At 53.8% G+C, this 21,375-nt stretch overlaps 1 protein-coding gene across 1 annotated transcript; it reads right to left on the bottom strand.

Moving 5' to 3' along the window:
• Positions 1-660: 660 nt before the first annotated feature.
• FHAD1 (forkhead associated phosphopeptide binding domain 1) lies at positions 661-19,306 on the bottom strand. Its single transcript, XM_051786513.1, is given in 29 exon segments — positions 661-1,358; positions 1,361-1,375; positions 1,669-1,834; positions 2,205-2,425; positions 3,123-3,218; positions 3,334-3,452; positions 3,769-3,904; positions 5,121-5,229; positions 5,600-5,759; positions 6,441-6,556; positions 6,941-7,022; positions 7,509-7,734; positions 7,924-8,013; positions 8,212-8,319; positions 9,165-9,302; positions 9,555-9,625; positions 10,005-10,200; positions 10,562-10,714; positions 11,086-11,169; positions 11,583-11,690; positions 12,725-12,829; positions 13,227-13,292; positions 14,098-14,228; positions 14,616-14,739; positions 15,125-15,355; positions 15,624-15,715; positions 16,769-17,039; positions 18,820-19,026; positions 19,211-19,306. Coding segments are annotated over 29 exon segments (3,828 nt in total). The 3' UTR covers positions 661-1,247.
• Between the last annotated feature and the right edge of the window lie 2,069 nt (positions 19,307-21,375).

Consider the following 21,375-nt stretch of genomic DNA (forward strand, 5'->3'; position numbering starts at 1 on the left):
TCCATGATTCCACAGGCTCCAAGGAGGGGAAGGGGTTTCTGCAGCCCCCGGTGCACACACAGCACCTGTGCTCCTACCAGCTCCTTCCATTCCCAACCCAGGGTTTGGGATGGCAAGGACATGCAGACATGGAGTGGCCCGACACCCCCGGAGGATGCTCACAGCAGCATCTTTAACCTCCATCAGGCAATCAAGGTCATGCCTCACCCCAAAATAAGCCCAGGCATGCAGACAGGGAAGCATGCAGCTTCTCCCAGCTTAAGGAGGGGGGAAACCAGGCCACATCGATAACCGGAGCCCACAGCACCACCACTTCCATTAGGGATTGGCCGCTGTGCACCCCTGGGTGCTGCGCACGCCCACAGCCCTACATCAGCCTGCTGCAGCCCTCCATGCTGCTGCTTCCAGACCTTTTTATCCTATTAAAAAATAAAGACCAAAAAACCCCCAGCGGGCCTTTGCTCACATCCAAATTATCCTCAGCTGAAGTGATGCAGAGGACTCGGCACACGGATGCTGAGGTGGAGCGGCTGCAGGGATGACATGTGTTGGAGCTGCCTGTTCCCTGCAGGGAGACCCCAAAACACTGCTGCTCCCCAGAAACCAGGGTCTGCTCTCACCCTTGTTAATGACAAGAGGAGCAGTGGGACCTCAGTCGATGCCAACAGTGGGTGGCAAAGGACCCTGTGCCGTCACCCCATCCCAACCCACGGGCACGTCGCTCTCATCTCCTCAGCTTGTCCTCGTGCTGCTGCTGTACCAGTGTGGCTGACATGGGTTCTCTTCTTCCCCCTTCCTGTGTGGCAGCTCCACTGCTCCTGGGGTGTTCCAGGAATTCTGGAATTCCATACTACATCATGTCTTATGATCCAGTTCCCCCCAAGGCACCGCAGGGACCAGAGGATATGGGAGTTGCAAGGGATATTTCAAGCTGTGTGTGCTCGAGGCCACTTCAGCCAAGGAAAGGACAGACCCCACACAATTGACTTCACACATCATGGCTGTATTTACACACACAAATATATATACACACATGTATAGGCTGGGTTGTATCCTCACCACCTCTTCCATTGCCATAAATCCCACCATGCTGTGTGGGACACAGACTGCTGGCAAATTAGGTCCTACACACTGTACTGTCACACCAGTGTGCCCAGGAGCTACAGGATACCTACAGGAGCTACTCAAAGTGCACCCACATCTCAAGCCTGCTCCACCATCACAGAGTTTATAGTGGTGACTTGTTCCTACCACAGACCATCAGATGCTGAACGCCCCTGCGGTGCCTCTCCTGTGAGCTTCCCTTCTTGACAGCATCTGCTGTGTGCTCTTTGGCTCTTGGCTTGCCTGAGCAGAGAGGCTTCGTGGCTCCAGGCTGCAGAACAGAAACACATCAGACACAGCATTCACCGTGAGAGGTCCTGACAGTCATGTGTGACCTGCTCCTCTCCCCCACCCCAGTACATGGCCCAAACCCACTGCTACAGGTGTCTGCACCACCTCCAATTTTGGCAGTGTGATACTGCCATGATGCTGAGCTGGCTGAGCAGCAGGACCCTCGGACCTCCAGCCTCTTGGGGTGGTCTGACCAACCACTCCATCTGTGCTTCCAACAGACTGTTGTACAAAGTGCAGGAGTTGGGTGTCCCCTGCTCCTGCCCCACTCACCTTGTGCCGTTTGGCCGCTCGTCGCAGCCTCTTCTCCTGCTCCAGCTGGAGCTGTGTCCTCTCCAGAGCCTCTCGCAGCAGAGCCTTCTCTTCTGCCTCCCTGTGGGCTTCATCTTCCAGGTTGGACATCTCCTCCTGACACCTTCGCAGGGACGCTTGGTTCTGCCTGTGCAAAGCAGGAGGGGGGATTCTGTCAGTCTGTTGCCTTCATCAACCCCCCCCAACGCCCAGCTGGGCCCTCCCACACCTGCCCTGGTCCTGCTGACACTGTCCCTCCTCCCCAGGCTCCAGCCACCCCAGACAAGGGAGTCTGCCCAGGTTTCCCCAGCTCTAACACTGCTCAACCACATCAGGCCACACAAGGTACCAGTGCAGAAAACTGGGAGAAGCTTTCCCCATTTCTCCTAGCATTTAATTTTTATACCATGGCCATGCTGTGACTGGTCCCAGGCAGACACATGACCTGGCAAGGTGCCACATCCCTTGGCATTTCAGGACCAGGTCTCACTGGGAACTGTGACCTTGTTTTTCCACACCTTAGCTGCTCCATGCTTCCCTCATAATCTTTTAGCATTTCTTCTTTCCTTTCCAGGCGATGCTGGAGGTTCCTGATCTTTTTGTACAGCAGCTCCAGGGCCCTCTGTCTCTGCAGTCCCACTTCTTCCCTCTCCTCCAGAGGAAGGTGCTGCAGAGGCTGCATTCCCGACAGCTCCTTCATCTCCATCAGGCTTCCCAGAGCACCGATCACATCAAGGTACTGAGGGAAGAAGAGGGAATGCATTATTTACCAGGTTTGCTGCATTCCATCACGCTGCTCAGCCATCTGCTTTCCGTCTGCTCTCCTGAGGAGATGACAGTGTCCCAAAGAAAGTGTGTCTGTGTTCCATTCCCAGCTGCACAGCTTACTGGAATTGGATTGTTTCCTTTTCCAACATGACCATTTCCCTGCTGGATGTTTTCCTGTCCTTTTTGGAGGGAAGAGACCCCACCAGCTGTACTACTCACAGACCCCTCCTCTGGCAGCCTCCTCCATTGGGCCCCAGCCTCTCTCATATCATTTAGTTGGCACCTACATCGGGGAAGGTCTCTGTCCTCACCAACTCTGCCTCTCCTTGCAGATCAGCCCTGAATGCCCAGGGGAACACCCCAAAGGCCTGCAGTGGAAAGGGGAGAATGATGGGGTACATTCTGGGGTCCTGAGATGTCCTGGTAGACACCCAATGTGCCCTGGACCATAAAATCATAGAACGTTGTAAGGGACCTTTAAAGGTCATCTAATCCAACCCCCATGCCATGTCTTCAACTGGACCACAGACCAGTTCAGCCTCAATGGTCCTGCACAGCCCTGCCAGTCACCCCCCTCTGAAATGTGCTCACAAACCTTCTAAACTCTACACCCACTGGGCACTTACACACCCTCTACACGTGATTTACCACGTCTGTCCCTGACGTACCATCTTCTCACTGGGGTCTGTCACCTCAGCCATCTCCAAACTCGCTGCCCTGTTGGTGATCCTGAGGGACCCCCCATTAGGAACGTGGCCAGGAGCCTGCACAGACAGGGAAAGACTTACTTAGCATCTCTGAAAGCCTCATTCTCTCTATTCCAGGGAATACTTTTCCAACTAAGCCACAGGAACCACAGCCCCCAAACTGCCTTCTTACCTTGCCAGCCTTCAATTTTGTTCCTGACATGGGTACAGGCTCCATCTCAAGCCCTGTGTGCTGGACTATCTCCTCCAGTAAGTCCTTCACCCGTGGCTCCAAACCCTTCTTCACAGCACCTGGAGGCAAGCAGCCACCAAACTGTGGTGCAACATGTCGTGGCTTCACACCTCAGCCACTTTGAGGCTGGCCAGCTTTTCCCAGCTTCCCTGGGAGGGTGGTGAGGCCCTGGCACAGGTTCCTCAGAGAAGCTGTGGCTTCCCCATCCTTGAAAGTGTCCAAGGCCAGGTTGGACGGGGCTTGGAGCAACCTGGGACACTGGAAGGTGTCCCTGCCCATGGCAGAGGGCAGAATGAGATGAGCTTTAAGGTCCCTTCCCACCCAAATCATTCCATGATTCTAACTGTTCCATGCCTCTAGGAGAGCCCTGTTCACCTGAGCTCTGCCTCTTTTCCAGCATCTTTACTCTCTCCCGGAGCTCAGCCAAACCTTCCTTTTGCCGCTGGATGGTTTCCTGGTGCCTGAGGCCTCGGCATTTTGCACCGAGGTCAGCCAAGTCCAACGGGGGCACCTGGAAGAAGCAGCCCAGCTTGTCCTCACCCAGCCTGCAGCTGGCTCAGCACAAGCTCAGCTTAAGCACAGCCTCGCTGCCAGGCACTGGTCACTTGGCACATGCCAAGAGCAAAGCCTAAGGAGTATCTCCATGGATTTGGAGGGGTATAAGAGACTCGTCAGAGACCCCTTTCCTGCTCCACTGTGCCACAGTGAGGACATGGGCCCTGCAAATGTTCCAGAGAGCCAGGAGAGGGATAGTGCATGTCTCTGAACAGCCATGGTGGCATTTTTCTCTTGCCCTTTGCGCTACCACAGAGCACTTACCATCTACACACAAACACCAATACACTTTCTAGACTGTGTTCCTACACAGTCGTGGGCATTATTCTCTATTAAGTGACACTCGTGCACACAGACATGTGCACTGCCCTCTCCCAGCCCAGTCCAGATTCCTGCATTATGACAAACATCCAAAAAACCTGTGGTGGGGCTGGCCCATCATCCCGCCCTGTGCAGGGTAATGATGGCTGCAGACCCCCAGCTCTGGGTCCAGCCACTGTCGCGCCACAGCTCTGCCGAACAGCCCGTCCAGCACTCGGCCCTTCCCCTCTCCATCCCCTCCCCATCCCGCCCTCCCTCAGTCAGCTGGCTGTGAGTCACCGCGGCCCCCGCGCAGCCCGCCGGCCCCGCTGCTGGCTGCCACCGTTCCTGCACAGAATGTACGATTCCCACAGTCCCTCCATCTGCTGCTGCCGCCACCTGCGAGTTCTTCCCTTTTCCAGCCACGGGGAAATCAAATAGGAGTTTGGCACAGGGGAATGAGGAGCGTTGCTTCCTGTCCTGTGCAACGAGCTGCCCCTACTCCTGCATGTACCACTCCAGAACTGGTTCTGCATCACCTGGACAGCATCTCGGGCTCCACGAGTTGGGAAAAGGAGGGAACATGCTCGCATGTTGCCATCCCCTCTAATTGCCAATTAGCACAGCAATTAGCACACACAACACTTTGCTGTTCCAAAGCGCTGTGCAAACAGCTCATTAAGCAGCAGCAGCAACGCCGGGGCTGCAGCACGAGAACCCCGGATCTCGGGCTTGGGGAATGTGGTGCTCCCCCCTCCTGCCAGCGTGGAGCACAGAAAGTCATCCGGCCTCACTGCAGTGCTGAGAAACAGCGCCGATGCCATCAGTGCTCTGGGCAAACCCACCCCTCCGTGCCCTCCGTGGGGACTCACCCTCTGGGAGGCTTCACCCCCCCGCACTGGTGTCCTGGGAGCATCCTCAGGCTTTTCCACCGTTTGTTGGGAAGCATCCCTCAGCACCTGGCAGTGGGCCTGGGCTCGCCTGTGCCGAGACACAAGACACTGTGGGACCCCATGAGGGATGGAACATGCCAAGGGCATGTTCTGTCACATGTTCCATGTGACCCGAACAGCCTGGGGAGAGCAGCACTCTGGGCACCCACTGATGACTACCATGGTGTGGGTGGGAACACTCTCTTAGTTACAACTGACTTGGTTACACATCTGCTGGCACAAGCTCCACTAAACCCCCATTTCGGTTCCCATGGCAGTGGATATCAGTGCAATGGAGCTGAGCTCCATCCTGATGCTCTCACATGTGCCTTTTGTTCTGGGGAGAACCCCAAACACCATCAGCTGCTGGGCACCCACAGAGTGGCATTGGTGGAACCTTGGCTCATGTCCCTGTGTACCTTAACTCTTCAGCTGCTGCTTTCAGGGATCGATCCTTCTCTTCCACAAGGCTGGACATCTGGGATAGCTTCTCCCTGAGCTGGTTCACTTCCCGCTCCCGGTGTTTCAGGCGGCTCTGGTTCTTCTCCAGCTCCACCTTCTGCTCCTCGCTCAGCTCCCCTAAGTGCAAAACAGCCTCGTGGGATGCTGGCTGACTCATCACCCAGTCCTGGGGGATCTGCAGCTGGCATTCAGGGATACATCCCCTTTTTCCAGTCCTCCCTCATGCAAGCTGGCAGCAATAATGGGGTTCATCCCCGCAGAGCTTCACAGAGCCCTTCACAGCTGCCCTCAGATCCTGGGCCATGCCAACAGGACATTCTGGTTTACTAAATCTCAGGACAATTCCTTGTTGAGACATTTTCCTTCAGATTGGAGAGGAACAGGTGGCCAGCATTTTCTGACTTGCATCCTTTGACCTCTGCACATACCTCGTGGGCTCTGTCCCCACATTCACAGTCCTGCCCATGGAGGAAAGCCAAGCAGGGCTCTCCCAGTCCACTGGCTTGGGACAATTCCAGTTCCAAGGAGCTCACCAGCACGATTTTGAGGAAGATGGTCTTAGTTTTGTCCCCCTGATCTTCCTTTGCTTACCCTCCTCACTCACCATCACTGCTACTGCTTAGCCAAGGATGGGAAGAAATTCACCTTCCCAAAGGGAACAGACTGCCTGCTTTGCTCCCAGCAGGACAACAGCATTGCCAGAGGATGGTCACATCAGCTTCCCAAGTCCTGTGTGTACCCACTGCACTGACACCACCCCTTGTCACTGCTTGGAGGAGGGTTGGGAATGACACCCACCTCTCATGTCCGACACTCTGGCTCTGCTCTCTGACAGCTCCCTGGTGATCCTGGCAATGAAGGCCTCCTTTTCCAGAAGCATGCTCTGTGCCACTGCCAGCTCCTCCTGCAGTTTCCTGGGAAAGATCAGTGCAAATCTCAGAGCTCACTGGGAGGCCTCATTTCACGGAGCACACACACCTTCCTGCACTGCATCTTCTGATGAACACTCACACATTCCTTTTTTCCCTGCCTTTTGCTCCCCTGGGGTCACCCTGTGCAGTGGGTCTGGCCACCTCGCTCGCTCTTGCCTGGAGCCATCTGGATGGGATGGCACATCCTCATGTGCTGTTAGGATGCTCCATGCCCTCAGGAACACCTCTGCCTAGCAAAGGGACTAAAGAGTCCCATCCCAGACTAAAAAGATCTTGGGACAAGTCTCCTTGGACTTCCTTAGGCTCTCCCAGTGGTCCCTGCTCTTCTCCAAGCCTCTCTGACCACCACCAGTGAGAGCTGCTCACCTCAGACAAATGTGTGACTCCATGGCAGGACAAACCTCCAGCCAAGCTCCCGATGCTGACCTGTGGGCACCGCGCTGAATTACTACAGGACATGAGAAAATAGGGCCCATTACTTCTTTGTAACACTTGCACACTTGTTCTGCTGCTTCTGCAACACAGATCCTTTCCTTCATGGCAGCTTCAAGGACTGAGGACCGTCTCCTTGGGAAATCCATGTCTCTTAGAGCCCATGGGAACAGCGCTTGGGCAGTTCCCAACATCCTGTCTGGCTTGGGATCTCTTCTGCCTGAGTGTAACCCAAAGTGCTCCTCCAGTCTTGTTGGTTTAGAGGGTAAAAAGCCCTTCTCCAGTGGCAAAGCCCTTTTTACCAACGGTTTCCAAACCCACCAGACAATGAAATGGCCTCTGCAGGGACTCATGGACCTTGTCCTGCACGTGGGCAAAGCTCCCTCCGACATCCTACCCAACGCTTTCCATAGCAGCAGATTCACTGCTCCCTCTCCATAAACATTCCATGTTAACCCAGCAGGTTCCTGGTACAGGTGCATCCCATACAACCCTTGCCTACCTTCCATTTTTTCCACGAGTGCTGCCTTTTCCTCCTCCAGCATCTTCTGCTCCTGTGTGGCCTCCAGCAGCCTGTCCTCTAAAGCCACGATGGTCAGGGAATGCTGCTTGCTTTGCTCCCTGTATCCTGCTATTTCTTCCTGCAGTTTCTGCCTCTGTAACTCCTTGTCCTCCTGGACAGCCCTGAGCTGCTCATCCTGCACGAGCAGCTGCTGCTGGAGCAACACCTGGGAAACAAGAGCTGGGAGATTGGCTGGAGGCACTGGTGGTTTCCTTTGGGATCACCAGCAGTGTCATCTCTCCTGGCTAGCTCTTGGAAGGACGGAGGGGAGGGAAGGGAAGGATTTCAGGGATGGGGGAACCCTTCTTCATCAACACTGCACCCTCCACCTGCACACACAGGTTGGTGGAAGTACCTCTCGGGCAGTGGTTTCCTCCAGCTCATGCAAAGCTTCTTTCAGTTTGCCCTCTATCACCTCCTGCTCCTCTGCCTTCCTTGCTGTTGCCTACAGGATGAAATTAGCAGTAATTAAGCTATCCAGGAATCCACCTTTCTCTCTGCAGATATTCATCTCTGTGTATTTTGGGGGGGGGGGAAAAACCTCTGTCCACTGATTTGGGCCCCTGGAGCACCACATTACAACACACATTCCCATTTCTTCACTCCCAGGGTGAGCTGTCCTGTCCTCACTTCCCATGCTCACCTCACTCATGCTTTTCAGGTGGCTTTCCAGCTCTTGGATCTTCTTCTGCTCTTCCTCCACACATTTCTTACACCTGTCCTTCTCCTCAGCAAGAGTGCTTTCTAGAATCTGGGAATAGATAGGTCACAGCTTCAGCACAGAAAAAATCATGACCTTAGGAAAAAGACCTCAGGTCCAGGGAGGAAAGCAGCAGGGAGGGTCACTGCTCCAGAGCAGGGGCAGGTGATGGGAGAAAAGCCTGGCAGGACCCGAGGTGACCCAGTGAGGGAGTGGATGGGAGCACCTGGGGAAAGGTACATCCAAGAGACAGGGGAGGAGCTGCTTGGCTGCTCCTTTCCTGAGTCCTTAGAAAACTCAACACCAGGAAACCACCATTCCTGAGGCACCAGACACAGAAGCACACTAGAAATGGTGTTACAAGGCCTGCTGTCCCCACCACAACACAGACATGGCAAAACACCAACCTGCACCCTCACTAACACTGCATCCCACACCAGAGCCACCAGCATTGTGGCCTGGGCTTTCCTGGGATGGAGGGGGACTGCTGGTCCCTGCTTCACAGGGGGTGCCCTTTTCCAGCTAAAACAGACCCAACAGGAACTCAGCATGGGGAGGGAGGGAGCAGAGGGCTTGAGAGGAGGCAATGCAGTGCTTCCCTAAGCTCACACATCGGGATGATGCTCCTTGCTTTCTCCTTTCTCCCAGGGACTGACTGGCACCCGTGCTTCCTGTTACCCACAGGTGCTTCCCAGTACCACCATGGATACTTTGGGGGAGTTTACATCACCTGCATTCATACAGGAGGATATTCTATATCCTCTTGGGATCCCATCGGGCTCTTAGGACTGCACCCAGACAGTTCAAAGCTAGAGATAATAACCAACACTCTTACAGACACCCATTTTTCCTGCATATAACATTCCCTTTCCAAACCACCAACCATGCCACTCTACCTCTTTGTTCTCCTTGTCCTTTTCCAGGATAATTTGCTGGATTTTTATCTCCAAGTCTTGCTCATGTTTTGCTTCCAGCTCCTTTGTGTGCTCCTGTAGCATCTCTGCCTGTGACTGCTGGAGCCTCTCTAATTGCTCCTACAGGGAGACACCGAGGTATTAAAGGAAGTGTGTCAGCAGCAGGGGAAGAAATAAACCTCCTGTGAACATTCACTCACAAACAATTCCCAAAAGAGTCTCCTTTCCCCTGCATTTCCTGCAGACTCAGGCACCTTGGCTACTGCACATCCCCAATCCAGATCCCACACTGGCTCACTTAGGATTACTATCATGTTTAACCATAGAAAGATTCCAAATCTACATGGTTCGTGTACATAAATATTTCTGTACCTGCAACAGCTGATTCCTCTGTGCCACTTCCTGAGTCTTTTCCAACAAGCTCCTGAAAGCAGCCAACAGCCCTGCAGAAGTCAACACAACCCAGCTGTGTGGGGTGCTCACACACCACATTAGAGATATTAGGGAAAATTTCTTCATGGAGAGGATGGTCAGGCATTGGAACAGCCTGCCCAGGGCAGTGGTGGAGTCACCATCCCCGAAAGTGTTCAAAAGGTGTGTGGATGTGGCACTTGGGAACAGGGTTGAGTGGTGGCCTTGGCAGTGCTGGGTTAATGGTTGGACTCGATGACCTTAGAGGTATTTTCCAGCCTTAAAAATTCTGTGATTCCATGATTTTCTCTACAAGGAGCGGCTCATGCTGGATTTTCTCCTCTACATCTGGCTAGCTAGGACAACCCACCTTGTGCAGGTGTTCCCAGGGATGCCCAGCAGGACACAGACCTTGGCCAGAGGTGCACAGGTCCATCCCTGCACTGGCCAGGAGCTGCTCCGTGTCCTCCAGCCAGGAGAGGGGGACACGTGCCATGTCCACCACTGCTGTCCCGATGGCTGAGATGGAGGGATCCAGGGACACCACCTCCAGTTGCTCCAGCTTCTCTTGCAGGCTGGTGCTGCTGCAGGAGCTCCTCAGGCAAGCCTGGAAAAAATGGAACCAGTGGGGAACAAGCCAGTCTCCACAGTCAGGGGCTTTCAGGGACTTGGCAAATGACACAACCTCACTGAACATCTCAGGCCAGGTTGGACAGGGCTTGGAGCAACCTGGTGTAGTGAAAGGTGTCCCCACCCATGGCAGGGGGTGCAATGAAATGAGCTTTAAGGTCCCTTCCGGCCCAAACTATTCTAGGATTCTATGGCAAACTGCTGGGAACAGCCACATGAACGCTTTGGGATGACACTCTGCTTCAGGGTCATACCTTTAACCTATCCACAGGCCAACAAAATGCCCTGTGCCACCATCTCCCAGCTGCCACTTGGTCCTCAGTATTTAAAGGACTGACCTGGAGCTCCCGCAGGGAATTCTTGAGCACCTCAATGTTTGCAGACACCTTCTTCTCCTTCATGAGCCTGGAGCTTAACTCCTCCTGCAGACACTTCTCCCTCTCGTGACTCTGCTGGTTCTCATCACAGATTTGCCTGACCTTCTCTATCACCTGGCAAAGGTGGAGGAAGAAGAGGATAAGGCACTATATTCATATCCTTTTCCAGCTGAGGGACCATGGATGGTCTCAGCAAGAAACAATCGAGACTTGCTGCAAACTGGCAACCACGCCAGGCCCCTGGGCTTGCCCCTGCTGCAGCCCACTGACTCCATCCAAGCTGTGGGACACAAAAAGGACTGTGTCTCCTTCACATCATGGAGCAGCGCCATCAACCTGGGACAGCCACAGCACAGCTCCTCATCTGCAGAAGCTGGGATGCCACCAGCCCTACTGAGCACAGAGCAGGCACTGTGGCTGTTCTGCAGCATCTGCACTGAGCTGCACTGTGCCTTGGAGGCACCGTGAGCTGGTATCCAACTCACCTGCTCCTCTGTTATGGATTTCCCTGTGCTGCCTGCTGCTGATGGAGAACAGACTTGCATCACTTGGGTCTTGAAGGACTCCAGCTGCAGCAAGGATTGACACAGGAAAACAAACATCACTGATCACTGAGGCTGACTGATCATCTCTGAGGATAACTGATCATGGATATCTAGCATGATGTTGCTCTGCAAAGGGCTGTCCCCGCCAGAGCAGCATTACCCAGGCACACAGGGGGGTTTGTGTGGGTCCCAGACAGTGTAACCAGGATTACAGAATCCTTTTTTGTATCCTGTTAAACTGCTCTGTCGTCTACGCTGCCCACACAAATCCTGTGGATAAGCCTTTTATACCTCACCCGACGACAAGTCCCATGCCAGGGTTTGGTGCTCAGGACTCTGCGTTTCCATTCCTGCACCACATCCTCCCCCACGGGAAGCCCTGTCCCTGTGCTGCCCCCGGCCCCGGGGGTGATGTTCCCATCCCTGCCCATCCCTACCTGCTCCCCTGCCCGCCGCAGCTCCGCTCGCAGCAGCCGCTCCCTGCGCCCCATCTCCCGCAGCTGCACAGCCTGCCGGGCACCGGCTGCCTTCAGCTCCTCCTCCGCCTGCAACCACCGCAGCATTGTGATTTTACCCCTGGACTCAGCGCTGGTGAGGCCACCCCTGGAGTGCTGGGTCCAGTTCTGGGCCCCTCAGTTCAGGACATTGAGGGGCTGGAGCAGGTCCAGAGAAGAGCAACGAGGCTGGGGAAGGGACTGGAGCACAAGTGCTGTGAGGAGAGGCTGAGGGAGCTGGGGCTGTACAGCCTGGAGAAAAGGAGGCTCAGGGGAGACCTCCTCACTCTCTGCAACTCCCTGACAGGAGGGGGGAGCCAGGGGGGGGTTGGTCTCTTTTCCCAGGCAACCATCAGCAAGACAAGAGGGCTGGGTCTGCAGCTGTGCCAGGGGAGGTTTAGGTTGGATATTAGAAAGAATTTCTTTCCAGAGAGGGTGCTCAGCCATTGGAATGGGCTGCCCAGGGAAGTGGTGGATTCTCCATCCCTGGAGATTTTTAAGAAGAGACTGGATGTGGCATCAGTGCCATGGTCTAGTAACCACAGTGGTAGTGGATCAAGGGTTGGACTTCATGATCTTGAAGGTCCCTTCCAACCCAGCTGATTCTATGATTCTATGATTGGCACCTCAGAGTGACATCTGAAAACCATGCCATGGGCACTTCGACCTCAGCTACCCACTATTCCCATCGACAACTCCAAAGGTAGCTTTGGAACACCAGGAGACAGGCAGCAATCCCGTTGCAGGGGTGGAATTGCAGCATCAGAGCTTTCACGGCACTTTTTGCGTGGGTCTGGTCCCTGGGACATTGTCCATCCTTGACTTCCTCACCCAACACCCACACAGGGCACTCTGCTATCTGAATTATTTCTTCCTCTCCCAGTGTCCACGGCAGAGCTCAGGACATTTGGATCTCCTGCCTGTACAGGACCCCCTGCCTGTACTCCTGACCCAGGAGCCTGCTCCTGGGACTTGCTGGTCCTCATCCCACCCACCTTTCACCCCTGTCAGGCAGCTGAGAGACCTGCCATGGGCTCACCAGGGCACACCTGCCCTCTGTGTGCCCCCCTCAGCTGGCCACTTACCTGGGCTTTCTCAGCCAGCTGACTTTGGATGCTCTCCTGCTTGGCACAATGCTTCTGGATTTCCATCTGCAGCCCCTCCAGGTCCCGTTCCAGCTCCCCAATGCGCTGCAAAAGCCCAGGGAGGGCAGGGGTCTCACCAGAGGAACTGGGCATTGCCTCTCTGGAAAACTTCCACTCATAAGCAAGATGTTTTCCCCATCTAACCCACTTTGCTTACCCTGGAATTCCCTTCTAACCCATATTTACTGTGGTTTTATCAGCTTACCAGCAGAATTCCAACCTGATTTCTGGTCACATTCCCCCTGCATTGTAACACAGCATTACAAATCCAACAGAGTTTACACTTCCCCGGGTGGTTAGTCCCATTATGTGCCTTCCAGTGCAGGAGCTGAATTCCAAACAACTCCCTTACAATGCCCAGTTAATTATTCCCTGGCTGATGCATTCCTGCAACCACTTGCTTAGCCCTGTGCTCCATCACCCCAAAACATTTTCAACTCACATTTCGACAGCTGATTATTTCTTGCTCTCCAAGCTCACGCTTCGTTTCCTCTTTAATTCTCGAGCACTAGAAGGAATGGCAACCAAGGAAAATATCCATCAGGGCAGTGACACCATCACTCCTGCTGTGAATGGAACACTGGCACAGGCTGCCCAGGGCAGTGGTGGAGTTGCCATCCCTGGAGGGATTTACAGGAGGTGTAGATGTGGCACGTGGGGACGTGGGTTAGGGGTGGCCTTGGCAGTGCCAGGGGAATGGTTGCACTCAATGATCTCAGAGGTTATTTCCAAGCTCAGCAATTCTGTGATTCCTAGGCAATCCCTGGCAATCCCACAGAGCCTGTGCAGCCTCTGCCCCTTATCACACTGCTGATGCAGCTCTGCCAGCTGAGGAGGAGCTGCACATATAGAGAGACAACCTGCTGCACAAGCCACTTTCTTTAAGGGAAAATCCAGGCCCAGGCCACAGGGAGTCCCACCCCCAGTGAGGGGGTTTCCATGGCTCCTTGGGAGGATCTTGGCATGAGAGCTCTGTGTGAACAAACAGCTCCTGTGCTCACAGGAATCCAGGGCACACAGTGATGCTGAGTGAGGAGGGAGATGGAGCTGGGGAAGGGGACCCTGATCTGTGGCCATCACAGGACACCCTGGTGTGACCATGGGACCATCACCACCACATCCCAGTGGCACAGTTGTGTGACTCCTGTTTGTGTGCAGACAGGACTCATCTCAGGACCCCCCAAAAAACATCCACCCACATACAGCTGCTACAATCCTCACAAGGGAGAAGCACAACTCTTCTCCACCTGCTTTCCCACCTTAACCCCTGTGTGAGACCATAAATTACTGATGCCCTCGTTAGTCCTGCCAACCTTGGCAGAAACAACTGCCAGCTGGTTGTCCTTCTCTCGATTTTCCTTCTTCAGTTTTTCAGTCTCTTGCTGGAGCTGCTGAATTTTCTGCTCCTTTTGCAGGACCTCCCTTTGCAGGCTGCTCACCAGACCTGGGAAAAACAACTCTGGTGAGAGGTTACACAAGTGCAACACCCAAATGAAATACTGGGAAGGAATTCTTCCCTGTGAGGGTGGTGAGGCCCTGGCACAGGTTGCCCAGAGAAGCTGTGGCTGCCCCATCTCTGGAAGTGTCCAAGGCCAGGCTGATGGTGCTTGGAGCAACCTGGGCTAGTGGAAGGTGTCCCTCTCTGTGCCAGGGTGTTGGAACAAGATGTTCTTTAAAGTCCCTTCCAACCTGACCTATTCCATGATTCTCTGATTTCTACAAGCCACTACAAATCAGTTGTTGCCTGGACAGCTTGGCCAATGCTTGCTTTTCTCCAGAGCCAGTCCTAAACTACTTCATGCCCTGACCCAGAGCTCCAGGGACACAGTACCTGCACTCAAAGCCTGGTCCTTCTTCAGCTTCTCACTTTCTCTCCGGAGCCTCCCGATCTCCAGGTCTCTTTCATAGAGGGAATGGCTGAAAACCTGGCTCGAGCCTTTCTGCAGGTCATTGATCTGCCAAACACAGATTCACTGTGTTCCTCACCCAATCACTCACTGATTCCCCTCCAGAGAGGGAAATCTGGCACATCCAGGTCCTGGTTTGATGGGATTGTTCTCAAGCATCTTTGACTAACTCTCAGGAGTCATTGCTTCAAATAGAATCACCTTAAATGTGCTTTGGCTGTTCCTGATGAAATCCTAATGCCAGAGGCATGGAGGAGGAAGGAAGGAAAAAAGGAAGAAAGAAATAAAGGAGGGAGAGAAGGAAAAAACCCCACCTCCCTCATTTCCCTTGGTTTCAGACATGGGACCTGCTTTTCCCCAAACCTTTGTTACATTACAAACTTGTATCAGAGAGGTGTTTTCCCTGCTCGGTGCCTATGGAAGCATCTGGTACCTGTTCCCTCAGGGCTTTGATCTCCTCTGTTTTGGCTCCCAGCTCTTGATTGAAGGCCAGCAGTTTCTGGGTCAGTTCAACCTCGTTCCTCGCCGCCGCCTGGGCCAGTTTCTTTGCCATGGCCGCGACCTCCTCCTGCAGATCTCTTATCACCACGTCTTTGCGCTTTGACTCTGCCTCCAAACCAGAGAGGTGACCCATTTCCTTCTCCAGCTGCAGCAGCTTCTCACCCTGAGGGCAGATTGCAGGTGCCATTGGCCAGTCTGCAGCTACTCCTGCCCAGGGGTACCCGCTCATGGCCATCAGTGCCACGCTCACCCGGCTTCCCACACCCTCCAGCCACCCACTGTCCCCATCCTCTGGAGCAGACCCCTGGGGAGGCAGTCCCCACACCCTGCTGGGACTCCTGGTGGGACACACACAGCCAGCTGGCAGGGTTCTCCTGCTCTGCCAAGGACCAGGACAGGGATGGCATTCCTCACTCTCTCCCCAGCATCACCTTCTCCTGCTGGAGGAGATCCGTGTTGTGAGTCCCCAGGGAAGGGGCTCCCCCCACACTGCTTGCACAATCACCTGAGAAGCTGGTTGAGACTGGAAGAAAGCAAAAACAGCAGCAGTAAATATCAGCATGAGAGGTGGTTGCAGGCAGCAGAAACACTCCCTGCAGCATTCTTTGTCCCAAAACTACTCCAAGGCAGTGGCTGCTGTTCAGAGCATGAGCTTGGTTCACAAACAGCAGGGAAATCACCTTTTTGGCACTAAAATGACACTTTACAGCACAGTCTGCACAACAGAGAGGAATAATTCACCTATGGGAACCAGAAAAGCCTCAGGGCAGCAGAGACACAGCAGAGAAAAGCTCCTCTAATTTTCCAGCACTGCTCAGCCCTACAAAAAGCTGTGCATTTTTGCACAAAAGGGGATCCTTTTGGCTCTGTTACCCAAAAATCAGAGGGGTATGTGCCAACCTGGGGCATATGTGTCCCTCCCTTTGCCCTCACTGTGGTTTCCAGTTCAGCCACTGCTGGGACTGCAAGGTGCTGCCCCTGGCTTTGCACATTTAAACCCTACTATTGACTTTGTGTTGCTTATGACTTCAAAAAACCCAACCCCAAACAGGAAAACCACAGCATGGTGCATCAGGCCACAGCATTAACGGCAAAAGTCATGTTCTCCAGCTATTCTATTCCCCCAAACCCTCACCTTTGCTTTGTTGCTTATCACATACTTTATTTCCAGAGGTGTATCAGCTACGGATAGACTTTAAAGTTCCTGCACTCGAGGCAGCCACTTCAAAGGAGGAAAAAAACACCACTTCAAACAGGAGTCAGGAATAGGTACATGAGTCACTGGTGCAGATAAAATCAGTCATCGCCCTTCTGGGTCACATACCAGGAAAAAGGAAGAGGAAACATCCCTCTGCAGAGGCAACAGCACTCCCTTTGGGGTGTCACAGCTCATTTCTTCCCTGACCCAAATGCCACCCAGGACCACACACAGTCTCTGATTAGCTCCACTGGACATGGCCTCACAGCTGGTTGCTCAACACTCAGCACTTCCCCACTCCAATTAACCCCACTCAGCACCAAGTTGCTCTGTGAGGACACCAGGACACAAACGTTCGGGTTTGGGCTCATGGATTACCTGGCCTCACCGCAGAGCTCCTGCTGAAGGTGTCCAGAGAGGCAGTGCTGGCCACGCTCCTGTCCCAGGCACTCAGGGGTCTCCTCGGCAGAGGAGGATGGGGCTGGTGGCCGAGGGCTCCAGGAGTGCCACTGCCTGGAGAGCCAGGGGGATGCTGCCACTGCAGCGAGGGCAGGCGGGGAGGAGACACGGGAGCCGAGGGTTTGGGCTCTGCAACCACCTGGAGCTGCCCCGCCCACCCCGTGCGACGTTTCAAGGGGGGACAGGACACCTACGATGGGAAAAGACCGTGTTATCAGCAAGGATTTTAGCCCTCGATTCATGTGCACCATGCCATAAAAACCCCAGGCACAGATCTCAGTGGAAGCATGGTTTTAGTCCTTTAGTCCTTCCCCATTTCCATTGCCCAAGGATCAGATTTTAATCAGGGCATTCAGGCTCTTTGCTGAAGCAGAAGGAAATCACTGAGGTTTGCTGCTTTTTGAGCTTTTCCCTCTCCATCTCTGCCCTAATTCTGCACATCATTTGCACGATCTAGAGATGCTCTTCTCACAGCTCTCCTGGCTCACACATGGTCCTACTTCATCATTTCTGCCATTCACCCCTCTCGTTGTGCTCCTGCCTTCCCATCACATTTACCAGACCTTATGCTGGGCATGTCAGACCCAGATTTAGGACACTGCTGTTCTCCTGAGCTTTCCAGTACAATGAGGACAAGCCACTGTCAAGGTCTGCACTAAACATCTGCCAGCACAGCGTCGGACCTGGCCTGGATGTGGGCCCTCCAACATCTGGGTGTTAACAGAGCCCAAACCCCCAGGGAATGCTCCCTGCCACTCCAGCACCTTCCCTTCTCCTGGAGCACGTCCAAGCCCTGTTGCTTTTGCTCATGCTGCTCCCCATGGCTCTTGCTCACAGCAGGATTCCACCAAAGCCTTCCACTGTCCCTGTCTTGGCCCTTATCCTGCGCTTGGAGGCACGGCGGGATGCGATTCCCAGCCGGGTGCTGCTCCTCTGTACAACATGTTCCTCTAAGACTCGAGAGGAGTGATCTCTCCCTCTGTTAGACACCTCACAGGGTGCAACTCCGAGGTGGTTCCTTCCCTGCAGTCAGCAGGGTCAGGCTTCAAAGCTGCTCCTCCACAGGAGGATCAGAGAGCCCAGAGTAAGGAACAGGCACCCCACAGGCATCCTCTGCACTGCTGTGCAAACCTGCTTCTCTGTGTGCACCCTGCCTTTGGGAATTCAGCTGCTCACTGCTCCAGCAGGGTCTGGCATTACCTCACCAGCATCTTGGATTCTTCAAGAGCCACAGTAATAAAAATGATACTGGAACTTATCAGTTGTTTTAGGTTTGATGTAAAACCCAACTTCCCTCCCACTAAGTGGCTTGGGAAGAAACATAAAACGCAAATAGAGGAAAAGCACATTTCCCAGATCTACCTTCTCTCACGCACCGTTGTCCCGTCATTTTCCGTTTCCCTGCCGAACCGCCAGAGTTTCTTCAGCAGAGGGAGCTCCAGCTTTTCATTTCCCCCCCTCGCCTTTCCTCAGGATTGCCCAGACTTGGGAACCTGTTCCTGCTCCCGGAGCCTTCCCTGGGCAGCAGCACCCACCCACCTTTCCTTGGCAACTTTCCCTGGACGTCCCCATCCACGCTTCCCTGGGCATCCTTCCAGGGACAACAGCATCCACCCTTCCCTGGGCACCTTTCCTTGGGCAGTAAAACCCACACGCCTTTCCCTGGGTACTTTTCCCTGGGATGAGCACACCATCCTTCCTCAAGATACCCTTCCCTGGGCAGATCCACCCGTTCTTCCCTGGGCACCTTTCCATGGGCACCCTTCCCTGGGATCAGCAAGCACCCCATCCTTCCCAGGGCAGGAGAACCCCATCCTTTCCTGGGCACCTTTCCTCGGGCAGTAGAACCCACCCACACTTCCCTGGGATCAGCAAGCACCCCATCCCTCCCTGGGCACCCTTCCCAGGGATCAGCAAGCACCCCATCCCTCCCTGGGCACCCTTCCCAGGGCAGCCCCTCCCAGCCTCACCTGGGCAGCCCCATCCAGCACCAGCTCGAAGGCCACTCCCGTGGTGCCGAAGCGCAGGATGTCCCCTGGCCTCACCCCCACGGCCGCATTCTGGACCTGGCAGCTGTTGACAAAGGTGCCGTGGGGGGAGTTGAAGTCCTGAAGGATGAAGCTGTTGTCCGAGGGGGAGAATTCCAGGGCTGCGTGACGATCTGCGACACCTGCGGACTGGGAGCGGGCAGTGGGCGGGCAGGGAACGCTGCTGGAGGCGGCTCCAGGTTTGTCCCTGCTTTGCCAAGCCCGCTTTCTGGTCATAAATCCCACCACAATTTGCATGGAGGGCTCCAGCACGTCCTCCTCCCTGCATGCAAAGCACCCTCTGTTTTAGGATGATCAGCTGCCCCGCCCCTACCTGCAGGACGATGTCGGCCCCTCTGTGGCTCCCGATGGTCGTGGTGTGGGGTTTCAGCTGGAAACACCCCTCCGAGCTCCTTAGAAAGGCTCTCATTGCCCAGCCCCCGAACCTGCAAGGCTTCCCCCTCACTCAGCAACCCCCCCACCCAACACACAACCTGAGCCACGAGTGGCCCAAACAACTCAAACACTAAAAACCGTGAGAAATGACCCCAAAAGCGGCTCTGTCCCAGCCAGCAGTGCCGCTGCAGCCTGGCAGTAGCCTTGGAAACCTCAGCCACGCTGGGGCCCGCTGCTGCTTGTCTGGGTGAGTTTTTCCCCTTTGTTTTGTTTAGGTTTTTTTTTTTTTCCTCCTTCTCCTTTTTCCAAGCAACTGGCCTGGCAGCACAACAGAGCTCCGCGCCGGCGCGGCCGCAGCTCTCGGTGCCAGCTGGTGACACACGTGGGAATGTGCATCACAAACCTCACTGCCAGGGCTGCCAAAGAACCTTTGAGTCCCCATTTGACTCATTTTTTGTATTTAATATCATGCACACACACACACACACACACACACACAAACACGTTTTGCAACCACAGGCAAGGGGATAAATGTTGCTGCCAGGTGATGGGGATGCATCAGTGCACCCATCAGTGCTTCTCCATCCATATTCCTTGGTCCCAGGCTGTCAGGAACTCTTCTTCAGCAGACAAAGGGGAAACCTCCCCCACCTTTGCCACTAACACCCCCCAGTTTGGCCTCTCCAGTCCTGCAAGATTCTATCATATTAATAATAATTTAAAAAAATAATTTAATTAATTAATCATCTCGTTAATTTTGAGGAAGAAGCGGAAGATTTTGCAAAGAAGAGCTCTGCAAACCTCTGTCAGTTTGAAGCCATTCCCTTTCGTCCTGTCACTCCAGGCCCTTGTCCAAAGTCCCTCTGCAGCTCTCTTGGAGCTCCCATTAGGTACTGCAAGGTGCTCTAAGGTCTCCCTGGAGCCTTCTCTTCTCCAGGCTGAACTCACAAGTTGTCCTGGAATGTGAGTTACCTTCTGGAGATGCTGAGACACAAGTGCAATGTTAAACACATCCTGATTTCTCACCTACTAGTGTGGTCCACCTTGGACAACCAGCCTGAGGTTGGGGTAAGATGAATTTGCTGTTAGGTGTGTGTGGAAGAGACAGCTGTGCTCTCTCCACCCTCTTCTCCATCACCCTCAACTTCAGGAATAACCATTCCCTTACAGTGCCACAGGGATAAGCCATCCTAGGATAATGATGGTCATGGCTCCTGCACTTCTCAGCATCCCACATCTCCCTTTGTTTCCCAAATACCATCAAAGGACAAGCAGGAAAGTAGCCAGAGATGCTCATTAGCCATTTGGGCATTTTTGGTATAACTATTGCTTGAGTCACAGCTCATGTCACTGCAGTCACTGCACTTCATGGCAATCTTTCAGCTCCTTTCCTACATGGGACACTGGGAAAGATGATGTTTTTGCCAGTCTATTTCATCAAATGGGATTTTCTGGCAAAGAAGCTCAATAAAACTTCACCTTCAAACTGTTCAGACAAGAAACTTCACTTTATTCACCCAGATTTTCTAGGACAACTGTTAGGGCTGTATTTCTTCACTGAGGAGAGAGGACTTCATTGCCAGTGGGCTCTCAGGGGCACACATGCCTGGGACACAACCTCCAAGGAGCTGCACCACCTTTACATCTCCTCAACAACACCCACACAGGACCCCCCACCCCACATCCCTCTATCTGGGGTATATTCTGCTTTATTTCCTTCTCTTCAGTAAGAGAGTCCCTTAGTTAATGAGGTTATTTTGCCCATCTGAGAAGGTGCCTTGGGGCCCAGCAAAGTGAAACTCCTGTGATGCAACAACAGAAACTGAGAGATGCAATGGGAAATAACCATTAACAAGGGAAACCTGTCGAATGGATTTGGACCAGCATATCTTTGCCTTCATTTTGGTCACTTGGACTCCTCTCATACCAACCACAGCATCAAGTCAACCTCTGCTGACCACTCCATAACATGGACATGGTTTAGTGGTGGACTTGGCCATGCTGGGTTAACAGTTGATGTTCTTGGGAGATCTTTTCCAACCTAAATGGTTCTATTGTTCTATGATAACATCAATATCAGCATCACATCAACAAAGCCACCTC

The sequence above is a fragment of the Manacus candei genome, unplaced genomic scaffold (assembly GCF_025592945.1).
Source record: "Manacus candei isolate 608988 ecotype Guabito, Panama unplaced genomic scaffold, ASM2559294v1 h1tg000022l, whole genome shotgun sequence".
Lineage (NCBI taxonomy): Eukaryota > Metazoa > Chordata > Aves > Passeriformes > Pipridae > Manacus > Manacus candei.